The sequence below is a fragment of the Anomaloglossus baeobatrachus genome, chromosome 3 (genome assembly GCF_048569485.1).
Source record: "Anomaloglossus baeobatrachus isolate aAnoBae1 chromosome 3, aAnoBae1.hap1, whole genome shotgun sequence".
Classification (NCBI taxonomy): domain Eukaryota; kingdom Metazoa; phylum Chordata; class Amphibia; order Anura; family Aromobatidae; genus Anomaloglossus; species Anomaloglossus baeobatrachus.
Genome location: NC_134355.1, coordinates 462,726,482 through 462,745,761, shown reverse-complemented (window position 1 = coordinate 462,745,761; position 19,280 = coordinate 462,726,482). Strand labels below are relative to the sequence as shown.

The window sequence follows — 19,280 nt, the reverse complement described above, 5'->3', positions numbered from 1 at the left end:
GTCTCTCAGTCTGTGTCTGTCACTCCACCGACATCATATTATAAGCTTCTTAGGCCTAAGCCACACGGCATGAAAATCGGACTGAGTGTAATGCGATAAAACATCGCATTTTACTCGGACCAATATTAGCCTATGTGTCAGCACCCATGAGTGTTTATTTTCTCGTCCCCGATCGGACCGAGAAAACACTTGCAGCATGCTGCGACTGTAATGCGAGACTCTTTTTCTCGCACCCATTCAAGTCTATGGGACAAGAGAAAGATCGCACTGCACTCGCGGTACACCAGTGTACCGCGAGTGCAGGGCGAGAATCGCAATAGCCGGCTACGGAGGAGAGAGGGAGATAAATCCCTCCCTCTCCTCCTCCGTGCCAGCCTGCCCCTCCTCAGTGCCAACCCGTCCCCCGCAGCTGAGGTCCGATCGCATGATCGGACCTCAGTCGCAGTGACACTCGCATGACACTTGGCTCCCGCTGTACTGCCAGCGTGAGCCGAGTGTCATGTGAGGATCGCAGTAGTCCCCGTGTGGCCCCGGCCTTATACTATGACTGTCCTTTGTACCTATAGCAACCAATCACAGCTCCTATTAATAGCCTGTAGCTCACAGCTCCATTCACTTTAATGTAAGGAGGTTTTTTCAAGAGTAACTGCACAACGCGGGGTTAAAGTTTCTTGTCAAAACATAGTCTATGGCGTTACCTGAGTCACAAGAGGCATCTGTGCAAAATTTCGTGATTGTAAATGCGACGGTGCTGCGGATTCCTTTAGCGGACATACACACATACATACATACATACATACACTCAGCTTTATATATTAGATTAGAAAATTGGTGATGCACTCAATACTTATTTTATCAGCTGTATATATATATATATATATATGCAGATCCCTAGAAAGACCTGAGCCTGAGAAGATTGTTAAGATTGAATGAACTCACTTGACAGCGTTTGAGCAGTCCAGTCTTGATTTCCCTAGATGGGTTAGGATGGTCATAGCCTTAGCATACTCTGCCTCGGGTCAGGACCCCTCTCAGGGTATTCGGACTCACTCCACTAGAGCTATAGCTACCTCAAGGGCAGAAAGGACTAATACTTCTTTGGAATAAATCTGTAAAGCTGCGGTATGGTCATCGCCCTTTACCCTTCTCAGACACTACAGATTAGATTTGGGACTTTTGAGCCTCTCGTTTGGAAGGAAAGTACCTTCTGCGGTGGTCCTATCCTAGAGGTTTCTTCTATTTTATTCTCTCTTGTATGGTGTTGTCATGGTGATAATAAAAGATGATAATTACTTACTGGTAATTGGATTTTCCAGAACCATGACAGCACCATGCTAATTCACTTCCCTTAGGGTTGGTGGTGGGATTCTTTAACGCACTTTCAAATTATATGTTTATATAAATGAGGGGGATTTCCTCTGTATGTATATGTATTAATGAAGTAGCTACTTCTTATGCTTTATAAACACACTGGGGCATTCGGAGAGGTACTGCCCTTTTATTTCTATAGGTTTCCTGATCAAGGGGCAGATACACTCACTCTCACTTACGGTGATGTCATGGTGCTGGAAAATACAATTACTGGTAATGGTCATGAAGGAAGCCTTAGGATGCAGTCACACTGCACTATGCGGTTTCTGCTTGCACCAGAAAATCTCCTTGTCTATAAATTAAAAGTCTCCAAAAGGATTACGCTCATCAGTTGGAGGCCTAAAGAATGTCGTTTTGGCCTTTGTCATCCTGGTTTGATTGCCCATGAGAGATGGATGCGTAGGTATGCCCGTACAGTGGCATTAATTGGAGGTGTATGTTGGGCAATCCTATTGACATATAACTCTGACATACGCTGCGAACACATGGTAAAACCAGTCTGATGAAACAAGGCAACTAGAGTGATTTGCAAACAGATAACATTTAGCATCAATGCGTAATTATTAGTTATTTCTCATTGTTTGTTACTAAGGATATTGTAGTACCCAGGGATATGGAGTACTTGGTTCTGGGCAGTGTACGTCTTGGGGATGTCACGATAGTGGCTGTTACCCAATTCCATGCCCTAGGCCCTTTTTGTAATGGGGATATTTACAGGGGATTGGTGAATAAAGTTTATTCGTGACGCCACTTGCGGTGTTGTGGCTATATGTAGGGAGCCGCCGCTGCAAAATGTCTCTACTGGGGCTGATGGAATTAGCAGCTAGTATGGTAGTCCCTCCGCAAGTAGGGTATTGCCCCAGCGGGTGTATGGTGCGGTGGGCGTCGGAAGAAGGAGTCCAGACAGGTATTCAGTGCAACTGGTTTACTCACTTCTGAGATGTTAACTAGTTGCCCGAGGCCGGCTGGTTTCACCTCCAGGTCCCCTTTGTCCCAGTGACAGTCTAGTTCTCTGGTACCTTTTTCCTCTGCACCTGTCTCTAGTAAATGGGTCCCCGTGATATTGAACACTGGGGGTCCCCAGTCTGTGGTTTGTCCAATTATGTCCGCTTGACGATAGCATGAACCCTGTGGAGTATCTGGTCCTGTTCCTGGTTCTCCCTTTGCTACTGAGTCTTCGGATTCTTTAGGGTCAGCAAGGTCCTTGATGGTCCCCTTTGCTGTGCAGGTGTTAGAAGGTTAGCTTGAAGCTCTTTCCTGTCCTAGGGTCCTGTACCCCGTCAGTGCGTAGTTCTGGGAGTACTCCACTGTACTCCACCGGCAACCACTTCTCCTGGGTACCAGGTCACCGTTAACCCGAGTCAAGGTGTCACTTCACTTCCACCTTCACACCTCTGCTGTCAACTCTAGACTGACTACTCTCCACAGTCTGCCCCTCCCACCTGGTCAACTAGTGGACTGGATTGGCTCTACCTCTAGGCGGCCATCCATTGGTGCCAACCTAGCTAAGTACCATTGTATGGGGGATTGTTGGGGAAACTGGGATTACCTGGGTTTTGATGTTACCAACACTGGGGTTCTGGGTCCCTAGGGGGGTAGGCCCTGCATCCTTGTGGGGATGCAGAACCTTGTGGCACCCTGATGGCATCAGGGGCGCTACAATATTATAGAGCATAAAATAGAGCTAAAGTTTGGGCCTTGTAAAGTATCTCCAAGATATTGCCAAAATCAAAGTTGCTAGTATCACCATCACTATACCTTTTCTAATATAGCTTATGAATAAATATGGAAATCCAAAAGGTCTGTTTAGTGTATGAATGTGCTCTTATAAAAATAGAATTCCTGCTGTAAAGCCTCCACCAGCATAGCAGAGAAATGTGATGACTGCTAGTGTCACAGCCATTCTGCATTATGACTGGCTCATGTGAAGCAAAGCAGAAACCAATGAACCCAGTGTAACTTGGGGAAAAAAACCTCTTTGTGCTCTTCCCTGTTTTCAGGACATTCCATGATAGTAAGCACTAGTTACACTACATCAGGTCTCAGACAAGTTGTGAAAAATAAACTTTAAGGGTATGTCCCCACAATCAGGACTCACTGTGTCCTGGATGCAGCGGGTCCTGACCTGCAGGGCCTCGACTCTCCTCTGCTGGAGAACTTAGGAGAATGCAGCTGCTCGTACCCACGATCAGGGTTCAGTGCACTGCGGTCTCTCGCTTGTGTTCTCCCTACGGAGGACGCATGTGAATCCGCAGCAAACAATTGACATGCTGCGGCAAGGAGGTAATGGAGGTAATGTAGAGCCAAAGTAGAATGTAGAGTTTCACTAGTATGGCAAAAACAAAAAGGTTTAAAATGAATACGAACAAAAAAGTGGAGGGGAGGGAAGAGGGGGAGGGGGTAATGGATTTCAGTGGGGCCATAGATATAAACTTGACTTTTTGGGTTCCTGGATGGAGATAGGGTTTGTAGTTCCCTAAATAGTGGACTCTGAAAGGGCAACAAGGGTGCATAGGCCCACTCACACACAATGACTTACCAGCGATCCCGACAACGATACGACCTGATAAGGATCGCTGGTAAGTCGCTGGGAGGTTGCTAGTGAGATGTCACACAGTCAGAACTTAGCAACGACGCAGTACAGATGAGCGACCTGTATAACGATCTCGGCGGATCGTTATATATGTATAACGTTAGGAGGTCGTTGGTAGGCGACAAACAAAGCGATGCGTCCTGCGCAGCAGGATATCGCCTTTGAAGAAAATGGTCTGGACCATTCGGCAACAACTAGCGATCTCACAGCAGGGGTCTGATCGCTGGTGGGTGTCACACATAACGAGATCGCTGGCGAGATCATTGCTACGTCACAGAAACTGTGACTCAGCAACAATCTCATTAGCAATCTCTTTGTGTGTGATGGGGCCTTATGGGTGACTGAATGTTGCCTAAAGGCCCCGTCACACACGAGATCGCTAACGAGATCATTGTTGCGTCACCATTTCTGTGCCGCAGCAGCGATCTCGTTATGTGTGACACCTACCAGCGATCAGGCCCCTGCTGTGAGATCTCTAGTCGTTGCTGAATGGTTGGAACCATTTTCTTCAAAGGCGATGTCCTGCTGGGCAGGACACATCACTGTGTTTGACGCCTACCAACAACCTCCTAACACAGTCCCAACGCCTGCCGAGATCGTTATACAGGTCACTGATCGTTACTGCGTCGTTGTGTGACATTTCACCAGCGACCTCCCAGCGACTTACCAGCGATTTTCATCAGGTCGCATCGTTTTCGAGATCGCTGGTAAGTCGTTAAATGTGACGGGGGCTTAAGGGCATAAAATCAGTGAATGGGGGAGGTTAAGATTAGGTAATACTGTTACAAGATAGGATAGTACAGTGATGCTAATACCTGGCATATGGGGCTGTCTGATCGGGGTGTCCAAATATGTAATGCCCAGTTAGATTAGATGTGGTGTCCAAAGGAGGATTAACAGGCTGTAAATATACAAATATGCAAAGATAGTCTGAGTAGTTTCAGACGCCGGATGTGCGTCACGAATTCCGTGACCCTAACGACATCTCGATAGCGATGTCGTTGCGTGTAAAGCCCTCTTTAATGAGTGCCAAACAGTACTCTTTATCAATCTGCCTCCAACTTTCTCTTATTGCTGTTGCTAGATAAGCTTTGCAGGTTGGAGCCTTGTCATGGACCATTTTCTTCAACTTCCACCAAAGATTTTCAATTGGATATGGACTATTTGCAGGCCATGTCATTGACCTTATGTGTCTTCTTTCAAGAAATGTTTTCACAGTTTTTGCTCTATGGCAGGATGCATTATCATCTTGATAAATGATTTCATCATGCCCAAACAACCTATCAATTGATGGGATAAGAAAAGTGTCCAAAATTTCAATGTAAACTTGGGCATTTACTGAAGATGTAATGACAGCCATCTCCCCAGTGCCTTTACCTGACATGCAGACCCATATCATCAATGACTGTGGAAATTTACATGTTCTCTTCAGGCCGTTATCTTTATAAATCTCATTGGGACAACACCAATCAAAAGTTCCAGCATCATCACCTTGCCCAATGCAGATTCGGGAGTCATCACTGAATATGACTTTCATCCAGTCATCCACAGTCCATGATTGCTTTTCCTTAGCCCATTGTAACCTTGTTTTTTTCTGTTTAGGTGTTAACGATAGCTTTTGTTTAGCTTTTCTGAATGTAAATCCTATTTCCTTTAGGCAGTTTCTCACAGTTCGGTCACAGACATTGACTCCAGTTTCCTCCCATTCGTTCCTCATTTGTTTTGTTGTACATTTCCTGTTTTGGAGACATATTGCTTTAAGTTTCCGGTCTTGATGCTTTGATGTCTTCCTTGGTCTAACAGTATGTTTGCCTTTAACAACCTTCCCATGTTGTTTGTATTTGGTCCAGATTTTAGACACAGCTGGCTGTGAACAACCAATATCTTTTGCAACATTGCATGATGATTTACCCTCTTTTAAGAGTTTGATAATCTTCTTTGTTTCAATTGACATCTTTCGTGTTGGAGCCATGATTCATGTCAGTCCACTTGGTGCAACAGCTCTCCAAGGTGTGTCAGTCCTTTTTTGAGATAGAGACTAACGAGCAGATCTGACACGGACACTGGGGGTACAGGATAATGACACTGACACTGGGGGTACAGGATAATGACACTGACACTGGGGGTACAGGATAACACTGACACTGTGGGTACAGTATAATGACAGTGACACTGGGGGTACAGGATAATGACACTGACGCAGAGGTTACAGGATGATGACATTGACACTGGGGGCACAGGATAATCACACTGACACTGGGGGTACAGGATAATGACACTGGGGTTACAGGATAATGACACTGACACTGGGGGTACAGGATAATGACACTGGGGGTACAGGATAATCACACTGACACTGGGGTACAGGATAATGACACTGACACTGGGGGTACAGGATAATGACACTGACACTGGGGGTACAGGATAATGACACTGACACTGGGGGTACAGGATAATGCCACTGGGGTACAGGATAATGACACTGACACTGGGGGTACAGGATAATGGCACTGACACTGGGGGTACAGGATAATGACACTGACACTGGGGTACAGAATAATAACACTGACACTGGGGGTACAGGATAATGACACTGACACTGGGGGTACAGGATAATGACACTGACACTGGGGGTACAGGATAATAACACTGACACTGGGGGTACAGGTTAATGATACTGATACTGGGGGTACAGGGTAATGACACTGACACTGGGGGTACAGGGTAATGACACTGACACTTGGGGTACAGGATAATGACACTGACACTGGGGGTACAGGATAACACTGACACTGGGGGTACAGTATAATGACAGTGACACTGGGGGTACAGGATAATGACACTGAAACAGAGGTTACAGGATGATGACACTGACACTGGGGGGTACAGGATAATCACACTGACACTGGGGGTACAGGATAATGACACTGACACTGGGGGGTACAGGATAATCACACTGACACTGGGGGTACAGGATAATGACACTGACACTGGGGGGTACAGGGTAATAACACTGGGGGTACAGGATATTGGCACTGGCACTAGGGGTACAGGATAATGACATTGACACTGGGGGTACAGGGTAATGATACTGACACTGGGGGGTACAGGATAATGACACTGGGGGTACAGGATATTGACACTGGCACTAGGGGTACAGGATAATGACATTGACACTGGGGGGTACAGGATAATGACATTGACACTGGGGGGTACAGGATAATAACACTGACACTGGGGGGTACAGGATAATAACACTGACACTGGGGGGTGCAGGATAATAACACTGACACTGGGGGGTACAGGATAATGATACTGACACTGGGGGGTACAGGATAATGATACTGACACTGGGGGGTACAGGATAAGATACTTGATATCAAAGGGAAAGCTGAAAGCTGAGGACAAGATGGATATCTATCAGACCATAGAAAAGATGGATGATTAGAAGGAAAAGAGCTTCTTTCCCTCAGCACAGCACTCAGCTTTCCCAATCCCATCCCATGCTGTGACTGCTGCTATCCCTCTTTCCCTAATCCCTACTGATATATGGCTACTGTGTGGACTTCACTCACATCATGCAGCACCCCCCAAATCACATGGCACACATCTTTTTCCGTATATTATTATATTACCCCTCTCTCAAACACACTGAATTAGCATGTGCCATACACCCTGTATCCCTTGACACCCCTCTGTCACACTCTGGACCCCTCATATGCCACTCACCCTGCACCCCCCCCCCCCATGTCCCACTCATCCCCCCTCAAAAGACACTTCTTCCTCCGGCACATCATCCCTGAACGGCAGCTACTACCCAGCTCCTCCCGCACGGTCACATGGGCATGAGTCATCACAGGTCCTGCACCACTAGAATGCATCTTCTTCCTCTTGGATGGATCCTGCTCTGCCCCTGCCGCGCTGCAGCTAATAGCCTCAGGGTGCCTCCAGGTCAGGAGCGCCCCTCCCCCCTCCCGTCATCTGACTGCTGCCTGCATACAATATTATCACCTGTGGTGGCGCCTGGCTAGCCGCGGCCGCAGGCATTGTAATACACCCGGCGGGGGGCCCTGCAGGCTGCCGGTGACAGCATAGATTACAAACAAGGGCGGGGCCTACCGGGAGTTTCCCCGGTACCCCGCCACGCCAGACCGAGCCTGGATGCAGGTGTTAGTTTTGGAAATGAAAATTTACAGGGTGATTCCATTATTTTTACCTCAGAATTGAGTGATTCCATAATTTTTCCCCGTTTGGTTTTGAAAAGTAACCGTTACTGGCTAGCACATTATGTTTTCATGATTTTGTTTAGTGTTTCTTAAAGCCAGAAAGTTGCCATTTGAAATGACTTTAGTTTGGTAACATGTCTGTGATCTGCTTTTTTTTTAAAACAAAAGTAAACAACTGAATGAACATCCTCAGAGCCAGGTGAGTCCATAATTTTTGCCAGGGGTTGTACTAGGTCACATCCCGCACTCAGGACATTATTAGTAGAAGATATCATAGGTAAGGATGGTTGACCTCGGGGAGATCAACATCACGTCTCTCAACGAAGTGACACGCTCCCTGGGAAAATATGCAAAACAAGAATGCAGTGGAGACACCATCACATGTTTCTCAACGCTGGAAGGGAACGCTGGCCAAAACATGGTATCCATCCAGAGACAGCTGTTTCGGGGTATTTGCCCCTCATTAGTGTGGGGCACTGATGAGGGGCAAATACCCCAAAACTGCTGTCTGTGGATGGATACCATGTTTTGGTATAGGCAGTTTCCTTGACTGGAGACTTCCCTTCCCGTGGTTGTTCCTTCCCGGTGAAAGACCTGGCTAGTTTCCTGCCAGCGTTGAGAAACATGTGATGGTGTCTCCGCGGCATTCTTGTTTTGCATTATTAGTAGAAGGTCACAGCCCACAATCAGGGCATTACTAGGAGGTTAAAGTATGCACTCAGGACATTACTAGTAAGCGGTCACATCCTGCACTCAGGACATTACTAGTAGGAGATCACAGCCTGGACTCAGGACATTACAAGTAGGAATCCACATCCCGCACTGAGGACATTGCTAGTAGGTCAGAGTCAGCAGTCAGGACATTACTAATAAGGGGTCACAGTCCACACTGGGGACATTACTAGTAGGAGGTCACAACCCGGACTTAGGACATTACTAGTAGGTCAGAGCCAGCAGTCAGTATATCACTAATTGGGGGTCACAGTCCACACTTAGGACATTGTAAGGGGTGGGCAGACCCCTTACACGGAGGCGCAGTTTCCCCCTGAAAACTGTTAATATTGATGTGATTTAATAAAGATGTTTTATCCTGTTTTAGTGGGTTTCCCCTAGTGGCCGGGTGGGACGGCTGTCCCCACAGCAACAGTGTAGGAAAAAGGAGGAGCCGGCAGCAGAGAGGGGAGGGAGGAAAAGGGTTGTGCAGAAAAGTTAGAGCCGGGAGGCAGTTGAGTCCGGGACGGGAGAGAAGAAGCAGAAGGGGCAGAGTGTGGGAGCTGGGTGAACAGGAAAGCGAGAGAAAAGAAGAGAAGTGTCCTCAAGTGTGAAGCAGTATTGGTGTGGGTCCAGTCTGTGTTAGCCGGAGTGGGAGCCAGGTGAAGTGGAGAAGCCGGGCACATCCCCACTAGAGGAGACGTCCAGAAAGGGTTTGCCCCAGCAAGAGTGTCATCTGATTGTCGCCTTTGTCTTTTGGAAGAAGTGTACAATAAACATGCCTTCTGGTTCAACAAACCTACGTCTGCAAAGTGTCTGTACATCCGACGGCGATATCTGCACCACCACACTCTGCCCCACCAAGTCATCTCCTGTCCCAAAAGTGACGGCGGAGCCAGGGGTAAGCCTGCTAGAAAAAGGGGCCACGACTACAAGCCTCGAGGCACCCCTGGCACCCCGTTACATGTGGCGTAGTCGGCAGGATCCGGATTATATGCAAGGGGTCCCGATCCAAGAAGATGGAGACCAAATGGTGCCTAGGGCACAGGATCCGGATTATTGGCGAAGGGTCCCGATCCCATGGTGGGAAGAACAAGTGCTGCCCAAGGCGTTGGACCGGGCACAAGATGGCGGCAAGATGGCCGCCGTCTTCATGGATACAGTGGGCGCGCGAAGAATTGGCGCCAAAAGAAAAGCCTGGGGCTGGCCGGTGAAGAAAAAGAAGTGCGGAGTGCGCCGCTCAAAGAGGGGAGGTGCTGGCCCCAGGACGATGCCGATGAAGAGATGTGAAGTGGGCGGCGTTACAGGAAGAAAGAAGAGCCGCCTTGGCCGGGTCGACTTGATGTGCGAGACTGGGGGTGGAGTATACACAAGAGCGGGAAAAGAAGGCCCGCCTCCACCTTCTCCAGCATCTCCACTGTCCCCGTCGCCATTACAAGAAGTGAGAACACAGAGACTGACTTCGAGCAAAATGGAGACTCCGAGAAGACAGCATGCTGCAGTGGGCGCGCTGGTAGCAACCAGCCTGGGCAGAGGACGCCCGAAGCAGACTGCGGCCGCGGAAGGACTTACCCTTGCTCTACCGGCTGTGCCAGAAGGACCGGAGCGGCCCACAAAAGTATCCTGGGTCACTACCTGGGACGCCGCAACCGGTGAGACCTCGACTGAAGTCCGGGCCACCTACACGGCGCAGCTACATCCGGGAAACCAAGTCCTGGGAGCTCCAATCCACACAACAGTTCCGGCCCCGGAAGAGCGACATGCCCGGGAGCTAGAAGAGGACGAGTGGGGATTCTTTTGGGAGCCGGTGAAGCCGACGCCCCTGACTCAGCGGAAGTCCCCATCGCCTGAACCCGATCCGGTGCAGGAGAGGTTACTGGCCGAGACCGTGGCCCTCGAGATGATGGCCGGTCCTCTCAGTGACGAGTTTGAACGACAGTGTACCGTTGGCACCGTAGTCAAATTTCACCAGAAGGAGGGCTATGGATTTAGTGAGGATGAAGAGACCGGTGACCATTTCTTCTACAACCGGGTAAACCTGGACACTGAGGGCTTACCACAACGCCTTCATACCTTGTACCCGGGAGAAAAAGTGAGGTTCCGGAGAGAAGTGGGATGCCGGGGCCTGTTTGCCGTGGGGGTGACCCGGATGCCCACTACACAAGAGGCCGCACAATGGCAGCAGGAAATCGAATGGGAAGAGTGTCAATACCGGAGGCGTTCCCAGCAGCGACCGGTACTAGCTGAGATTTCCCAACCGAAAAACACACTGGCGGTTTCACCTGAAGTCATGACCGGACCGAGTGTTGACCCAGACAAGGGGACCCCGGCGGTGCTGGCAATCCACCAGAGCCTGGTCACACATCCGGTGATCGTCGTGGGCAGCCCACAGCCGTCCCGTTCAGCGACCCTGTCACCCCCGTCGGGGGTTGAGGAGGCAAAACCGGAGGCAGAGGCGCCAGAACCACCCGTCAACTACGAACCATTCCGGAGGCTGCGCTGCTTGCCAGGTCAGTCCCTTTCTGATTATGTGAGGGCTCAGCGGGCCGAGTGGCAGCGCGCTTACCACCCCGAGTGAACCGTGATGACCGGAGGTAAAGGACATGTTTATGTTAAATACCGGCATTGTTCAGAGCCGGGAAAGTTCTACTGTTTGCAACCTGTTCAAGCTACTGAGCCCGGAAGGAGCCTGACGCTGGACTGAGCCAGGGGTTCCCTCCGTGTTGTTAAAGAAGACTTTGCTGTTTTGTGTTCCTGCCTTCTAAAACCGGGAGTGCTGCAAAAGCCTCCGGGCAGAAGACCTGCAAAGACCGGGAGTGCTATGAAAGCCTCCGGGCACACTATCTACTAAGACCGGGAGCTTCCAGGAGGGACTCCGGGCGCCAGACTTGTGCGCCCCTTGAGTGTGCCTTCATGTGAACGTTTTTTAGGTTTTTATAAAAGTGACTTTGCTGCTAAGTTTGTATGTTGCTCAGTTTCTGTTTTTCAGGTGCGGGCCTTGCCGGGAGGCTAAGGCTTAAAGAAGGGAGGAATGTAAGGGGTGGGCAGACCCCTTACACGGAGGCGCAGTTTCTCCCTGAAAACTGTTAATGTTGATGTGATTTAATAAAGATGTTTTATCCTGTTTTAGTGGGTTTCCCCTAGTGGCCGGGTGGGACGGCTGTCCCCACAGCAACAGTGTAGGAAAAAGGAGGAGCCGGCAGCAGAGAGGGGAGGGAGGAAAAGGGTTGTGCAGAAAAGTTAGAGCCGGGAGGCAGTTGAGTCCGGGACGGGAGAGAAGAAGCAGAAGGGGCAGAGTGTGGGAGCTGGGTGAACAGGAAAGCGAGACAAAAGAAGAGAAGTGTCCTCAAGTGTGAAGCAGTATTGGTGTGGGTCCAGTCTGTGTTAGCCGGAATGGGAGCCAGGTGAAGTGGAGTAGCCGGGCACATCCCCACTAGAGGAGACGTCCAGAAAGGGTTTGCCCCAGCAAGAGTGTCATCTGATTGTCGCCTTTGTCTTTTGGAAGAAGTGTACAATAAACATGCCTTCTGGTTCAACAAACCTACGTCTGCAAAGTGTCTGTACATCCGACGGCGATAGCTGCACCACCACACTCTGCCCCACCAAGTCATCTCCTGTCCCAAAAGTGACGGCGGAGCCAGGGGTAAGCCTGCTAGAAAAAGGGGCCACGACTACAAGCCTCGAGGCACCCCTGGCACCCCGTTACAACATTACTAGTAAGAAGTTATATCTCGCACTCAGGACATTACTAGTAGGAGGTCACAGCCCGGATTTAGGACACTAGTAGTAGGGATCCACATTCGCACTGGGCCATCACTGGGTAGGTCAGAGCCAGCAGTCAGGATATTACTAATTGGGGGTCACAGTCCGCCCTCAGGACATTCTCCTCTCACTACATTCCCAGGTACCACACTAGTATAATCCGGGCTGCATCCTGCCCAGTACCTCACCGGGCCTCCTGTGCCTCCCCGGACCTCCTGCCCTGTCCCTCCCTTCCCTCCAGGGTGACTCATCCCTCTTCCCTGTTGTGCTCAGTCACCAGGCGCGCCCTCTGCTACACTCGGAGCCTGCCGGCCATTGGCTGACGCGGGTGTCACTCACAGTGCGGGCCGGTGCTGACAGCGGGGAGCAGCAGTGTGGATGGTGGGGATCGGGGACGTGTGCAGCAGCGCCACCTAGCGGCCTCCAGTCCCGCTTCCTGTCCGGCTCTGCTCCCTGATCGCGGCCCCGGAGCCTCCTTACCACACGCAGCCCATAGAGCTTCAGGCCGGGAACATGAAGGTGACGGTGGATTTCGAGGAGTGCCTGAAGGACTCGCCCCGGTTTAGGTAACGTGGAGCTCCCTGCTGTCCGAGTATTACTGGTGGACAGAACTCTGAAACTGGGGGAAAGTAGCCTGAACGGAGCCGCGTCCGTGTGCAGGAGCCCTAATGTGCAGGCTGCGACTTGTGGTACTACAGGGGCACAGGTCGCCGGAGTGAGAGGAGCGGTATGGGCTCTTCTTAGCACCGTGCTATGGGGAAGTGTCCTGCTGGGCTGGAGCTGCAGTGTACGGGCAGCTGGCCACAACACTCGTCTTTTTACCCTATAAAGGCCACTGTCTGCTCCTGGGATTCGGGCTTCATAGTTGTGTGGATTGTGGCCAGTGTATAGGACAATGAGGGCTAGTGGTGGCCGAGCCCGGGGATGGCGGCTGTGGGGCTCGCCTCATACATTGCTAGAAGTTTGTGTCACTATTGATCACATCCCATCTGCTTCCAATATGCTGATGTAAGGACAGCACAGATGGAAGCCCACCATAGCTCTGCGGGAATCACCGACGTGGTACAACTATCACACACCCCACGTCCTGGAAGTGTCCGCAATCAGTAATGCCGGAGGACCCTCTGCTGAGCTCTGGATTTGGACATTTTTGCCCCATACATAGCATATTGTATGTGGTATCAAGTGAGCGCCCACTTACCTGGCACACCGGGTACTTCTAGGTACAACGATGCAAGCCCGAACCTTACCTAATGGAAGAATTGTGGAATTCCTCATTTTACCAGGAACAATGTGATATTGTTCAGCTGTTCTTCCAAAGGTTGTATTATGGTGCCTATACTAGTGATGAGCGAGCGTGCTCGGTATTCGATCGAACATCGGGGTGTTCGGGTACATTCGTTACTCAGCCGAGAATCTCGGGTGCCATGCTCGAGTCACCATGCCGCATGTTGCACATTTATTAGCCAATCAACATGCAGAGATTGCCTGCCATACACTGTAATGTAGCCATATTGGCTACTGGCATTATTGTGGTTGGCCGGCCGCACGTCATTGAGTCTTATATGAGACTGGGGGCGCGATGATGGGCAGTTCAGGGAGAGTTTTGAGTAGACCAGGCATATAGGCAGGGTTATATTGCTATTGTAGTTATTGTATACCGTTGATGCATCATTAAAGTAAAAGTCCTTTTCAGGGTTACATAATGTCCTTTCACTACTAAAACCGCTGTTACCTGCATTCAGTGTAAGGTTAGCTGGTCGAGGAGGGATAGTTTTAGATTAGAGGCATATAGGCAGGGTTTATTGCCTTAGAACAGTGTTCCCTGACTCCAGTCCACCAACAGTGCATGTTTTCAGGATTTCTTAGTATTGCACAGCTGAAAATTTAATACCCTGCACGGATGATTCTACCAGCGCTGCAATTCTAAGGAAATCCTGAAAACATGCACTATAGGTAGCCCCTGAGGACTGGAGTTGGGGAACACTGGCTTAGGGTATGTGCACACAATCAGTGTTTGTTCAGGCTTCACACAGCTGAATCTCGCACCTTCGCTCACTTGTTTTTTTTCTTGCATATTTGCTACCTTTTTTTGACTCATTTGTCTTGATCTCAATAAAGTTTGATGAAACTGAAGCAGAACAAACAGGAAGTTGACCAAAGCAAAGTAATGCTCAATTTCCAGATTCTAACTTTATAGACATAAAAACATGCATAAAAATGCAACAAAAACGCACTTGAGCGGAGGTGCGGGATTCATGCAGGAATTCAGCTGCGTGAAACACTGAGCATAACCTTAGGCTGCCTGCCCACGGTCAGGGCTCACAGCAGCATGTTTCATCTGCCTCCAAAACGCTGCGTTGTACAGTACAAGCACAGTGGATGGGATTTTTAGAAAGCCCATGCCTATTGTGTGTTTACGGCCCACAATGTAAACTGACCTGTGGTGCGGCTTCCCGAGCTGCAGCATGTCCATTCTTTGCTGCAGAGACGCGACTGTTCTCTGCAGGGACAACACAGCGAGAGACCGCAACTGCCCGAGCCTGGACCGTGATACGAGCAGGTGAGTCACGGCCCTACAGGTCAGCACCCACCGCGTCCTGGATGGATGCTGGATGCGGCGGGTCCTGATGAGGGCACATACCCTAAGGAGTAAAGGAAGTGTTTTTTTTTTTTGTTTTTTTTTTTAAATTTTGTCTTATATACAATTTGTTATACAGTAAAGAATGCGTCCGACGATTTTTTTTTCCTGTAAAATGTATTTTATCTTCAGTTTTGTATAATTTATTGTTAGTCCGTAACAGTGGTGTAATACTCTGACAACATTGTTCCCAGCAGCATCCTGGGAGTCAGAGATGCATCCAGACATCTTCCTTATTCTGTTTCCATCCATCTCAGTGATTTTTTCCTGCCCCCCGCAGATCTCTGGGGAAAGGGGAGTCTAGCAGAAAAATACTTTTTTTCCAATTGACTTGGATTATACTTGTTACTTGAATCAAAATTTCTGACTGGCCGGAAGTCAGAATTTATGTGTCTGCTTTCAATGCAAGTCAGTATTTACGTCTATGCTCTCATAGACTTGTATTGAGTTGCAAACTCCGGCTCGCTCCATGAAACATGGGTCACAAAATTCCAGAGACCGACAGGAGCGATGGTGGAAACAAATGAAGACGGAGGCAGGTGAGTTTGAGACGGGGCTCAGGGGACTTAAGGTACCGTCACACTAAGCGACGCTCCAGCGATCCCACCAGCAACCTGACCTGGCAGGGATCGCTGGAGCGTCGCTACACGGGTTGCTGGTGAGCTGTCACACAGGCAGATCTCACCAGTGACCAGCCCCCAGCCAGCAGCGACGTGTGGAAGCGATGCTGCGCTTGGTAAATATCGGGTAACCAATCTGATATTTACCTTGGTTACCAGCGCACACCGCTTAGCGCTGGCTCCCTGCACTCCTAGCCAGAGTACGCATCGGGTTAATTACCCGATGTATAGTCTGGCAATGTGTGCAGGCAGCAGAGAGGTGGACGCTGGTAACAAAGGTAAATATCGGGTAACCAAGGAAAGGGCTTCTTGGTTACCCGATATTTACATTGGTTACCAGCCTCCGCAGAAGTCGGCTCCTGCTGCCTGCACATTTAGTTGTTGCTGTCTCGCTGTCACACACAGCGATCTGTGCTTCACAGCGGGAGAGCAACAACTAAAAATGGTCCAGGACATTCAGCAACAACCAGCGACCTCACAGCAGGGGCCAGGTTGTTGCTGGATGTCACACACAGCAACATCGCTAGCAACATCGCTGTTACGTCACAAAAGTCGTGCCTCAGCAGCGATGTTGCTTAGTGAGACGTGGCCTTTAGATTTCAGCACTACTCTAGTGGTGAAATTAAAAAAAAAAAAAAAAACAACAAAAGCTTGAGTGGTACTTTAACCCCATAGCGACGGCCTAACGTCTCAAGACGTCGGAAAAACAGGGTACTTATTCTGTTCCGACGTCTTGAGACGTCATGCCAGGAAAAACCCTGTAGCGCCCCCCAGTGACGAAAAATCTCGGGGGTTTCAGCTACCGGGGGTAGCTGAGACCCCCCCAGATTATGAATCGGGGTGTTTTTTATGCACCCCGTTAATGCGATCGCCGGTATACACCGTATACCGGCGACAACATAAAAAAAAAAAAAAATGGCTGGTAAAATCTATTTATTTCTCATCTGACGTGATCAAACATGTCAGATGAGAAATAAATGTGAGCCCTTAGTGCCCCCAAAGCCCCCGGTACCGGAGAAATCCATCCAACCCCCCCCCCCCCCCCGGAAAATCCAAGATGGCGCCGACGCGCGCTGAAAACTCACGCCGCCTCCGGCTCTGCATTCATTTCCCTCCGATCTGAAATGATCAAACATTTCAGATCGGAGGGAAATGTCCCCCTCCTGACCTCTCCTCCGGTACACCGGAGCTCTTTGGTCCCTGGAGCCCCCTCCAGTTCTTCAGAGCCCCCCTCCGGAGCGTGCAAGATGGCGCCGACGCGCGCTGAAAACTGCCGCCGCCGGCTCTGCATTCATTTCCCTCCGATCTGAAATGATCAAACATTTCAGATCGGAGGGAAATGTCCTCCCCCTGACCCCTCCTCCGGTCCACCGGAGCCCTCTGGTCACCGGAGCCCCCTCCGGGTCTCCAGAGCCACCCCCCTCCCCCGCATTCATTCTGCTCTTTCTGCCGCATGTGACACGTCACATGCGGCAGAAAGGTGTCCCCAGGTCCCCCCAGGTCCCACTAGGTCACCCCCCCATCACCCCCCCCCAGCCCCCGGTCATACGTTACCTGTCTGGTGATCCGTCCCGCGATCACGCCGCCTCCTTCTTGAATGCTGACGGCGCAATGCGCAGACAGCGGCTGTCAGCTGGATTCCTCCCCCGGTCCACAGTGGAGCAGCCTGTGCATCAGCGACGTCAGTCTTGCAGGGACGCTGACGTCGCTGATGCACAGGCTGCTCCACTGTGGACCGGGGGAGAGTGAGTGCAGTAATCAGCAGTCTCTCCATGTGAGGAGTGTGGTCCTCACATGGAGAGACTGCTGTTCCAGAAAATGGAGGGTACGTTCTGTGAGCGTGCCCCTCATATTCTGGAATGAGGTTACTGCAGGTCACTCTGCCCTAAGTTGGACCGGGGCAGTGTGAGTGCAGTATTCTCAGATTACTGCACCCACACTGCTCATGGAGAGCTTGCTCTTCCAGAAAATGGGGGATACGTTCTCTGAACGTGCCCCCCATATTCTAGAAGATCCAGAGTCGGCGTGGGACCTCACGGATTACAGCGGATTACAGCGACCGTAATTTCTTTATTTTCAATAAATTGGGGAAAGAGGAATGTTTCGGGGAGTTTTTTTTTCAAATAAATTTTTTTTTTTGTCTTTTTTTTTTTGTCTATTACTTGACTGGGTTAGTGATGTCGGGTATCTGTTTAGATGCCGTGACATCACTAACCCCAGGGTTTGATGCCAGGTGACATTACAGCTGGTATCAACCCCATATATTACCCCGTCTGCCACCGCACCAGGGCGCGGGGATGAGCTGGGGCGAAGCGCCAGGATTGGCGCATCTAATGGATGTGCCACTTCTGGGGCGGCTGCGGCCTGCTATTTTTAGGCTGGAAGAGTCCAATAACCATGGCTCTTCCCACCCTGAGAATACCAGACCCCAGCTGTCCGCTTCACCTTGGCTGGTGATCTAATTTGGGGGGGACCCCACGTTTTTTTTTTTTTTTTTTTTTTTTTTTTTTAAAAAACGCCTGGGGAGCCCTCCAAATTGATCACCAGCCAAGGTGAAGCTGTCAGCTGTGGTTTGCAGGCTACAGCTGTCTGCTTTACCCTAGCTGGCTATCAAAAATGGGGGGGACCCCACGTCGTTTATTTTAATTATTATTTTTTTGGGGGGCTAAATACAAGGCTAGGCACCCTTTAGTGCCACATGAAAGGCACTAAAGGGCGCCAGCTTAGAATATGCAGGGGGTGGGACGTTATATATGTTTGACATGTATCCATTCATCCATTGTAGCATTTTAGGCTGTGCGCCCACAATCGGGATTTGCAGCGTTTTGGGCGCAGAGTGTTTTCCCTGTGTCCATAACGCTGCATTGTGCAGTAGAAGCACAGTGGAAGGATTTTTAGAAATCCCATGCCCAATGTGCTTGCCCAATGTGCTTCTTTTCTCCGCCACATAAACTGACCTGTGGCGCAGCTTCCCGAGCCTCAGCATGTCAATTTATGCTGCGGAGATGAGTGTTCTCTGCAGGTAGCATAGAGCTCCACAGCGGCCTGAACCCAAATCGTGGGCATGGGCAGCTGCGTTCTCCCGTGGACAACACTCGCATCTCTGCAGGAGGCTTACACTGTGTACTAGACGCCGTGTCGCTGGCTCATGGCCACATAGCCTAAAAGTGAGACATTGGTTGCTACAGCAACATTTTTGTGAAGTACCTGTGGATTCAAAATGCTTATTATACTCCTGAATAAAATCCAGTTTCCAAAATGGGGTCACTTGTGGGGGTTTCTAATGTATAGGTACCCAAGGGGCCCTGCAAATGTGACATGGTGCCCGCAATTTATTTCAACTTTTCCAGAATTCA

At 49.9% G+C, this 19,280-nt stretch overlaps 1 protein-coding gene across 4 annotated transcripts in view; it reads left to right on the top strand.

Annotated features, from left to right (window-relative positions):
- Positions 1-13,015: 13,015 nt before the first annotated feature.
- ACAP2 (ArfGAP with coiled-coil, ankyrin repeat and PH domains 2) overlaps positions 13,016-19,280 on the top strand; it is a 186,691-nt gene continuing 180,426 nt past the window's right edge. For 2 of the 4 annotated variants that reach the window (XM_075340520.1, XM_075340519.1), the window contains exon 1: positions 13,016-13,229. In XM_075340520.1, coding sequence (XP_075196635.1) covers positions 13,177-13,229 — 53 coding nt within the window. In that variant the 5' untranslated portion in view covers positions 13,016-13,176. The remainder of the gene's footprint in view (positions 13,230-19,280) is intronic. The other 2 variants (XM_075340523.1, XM_075340521.1) reach the window with 1 other exon arrangement.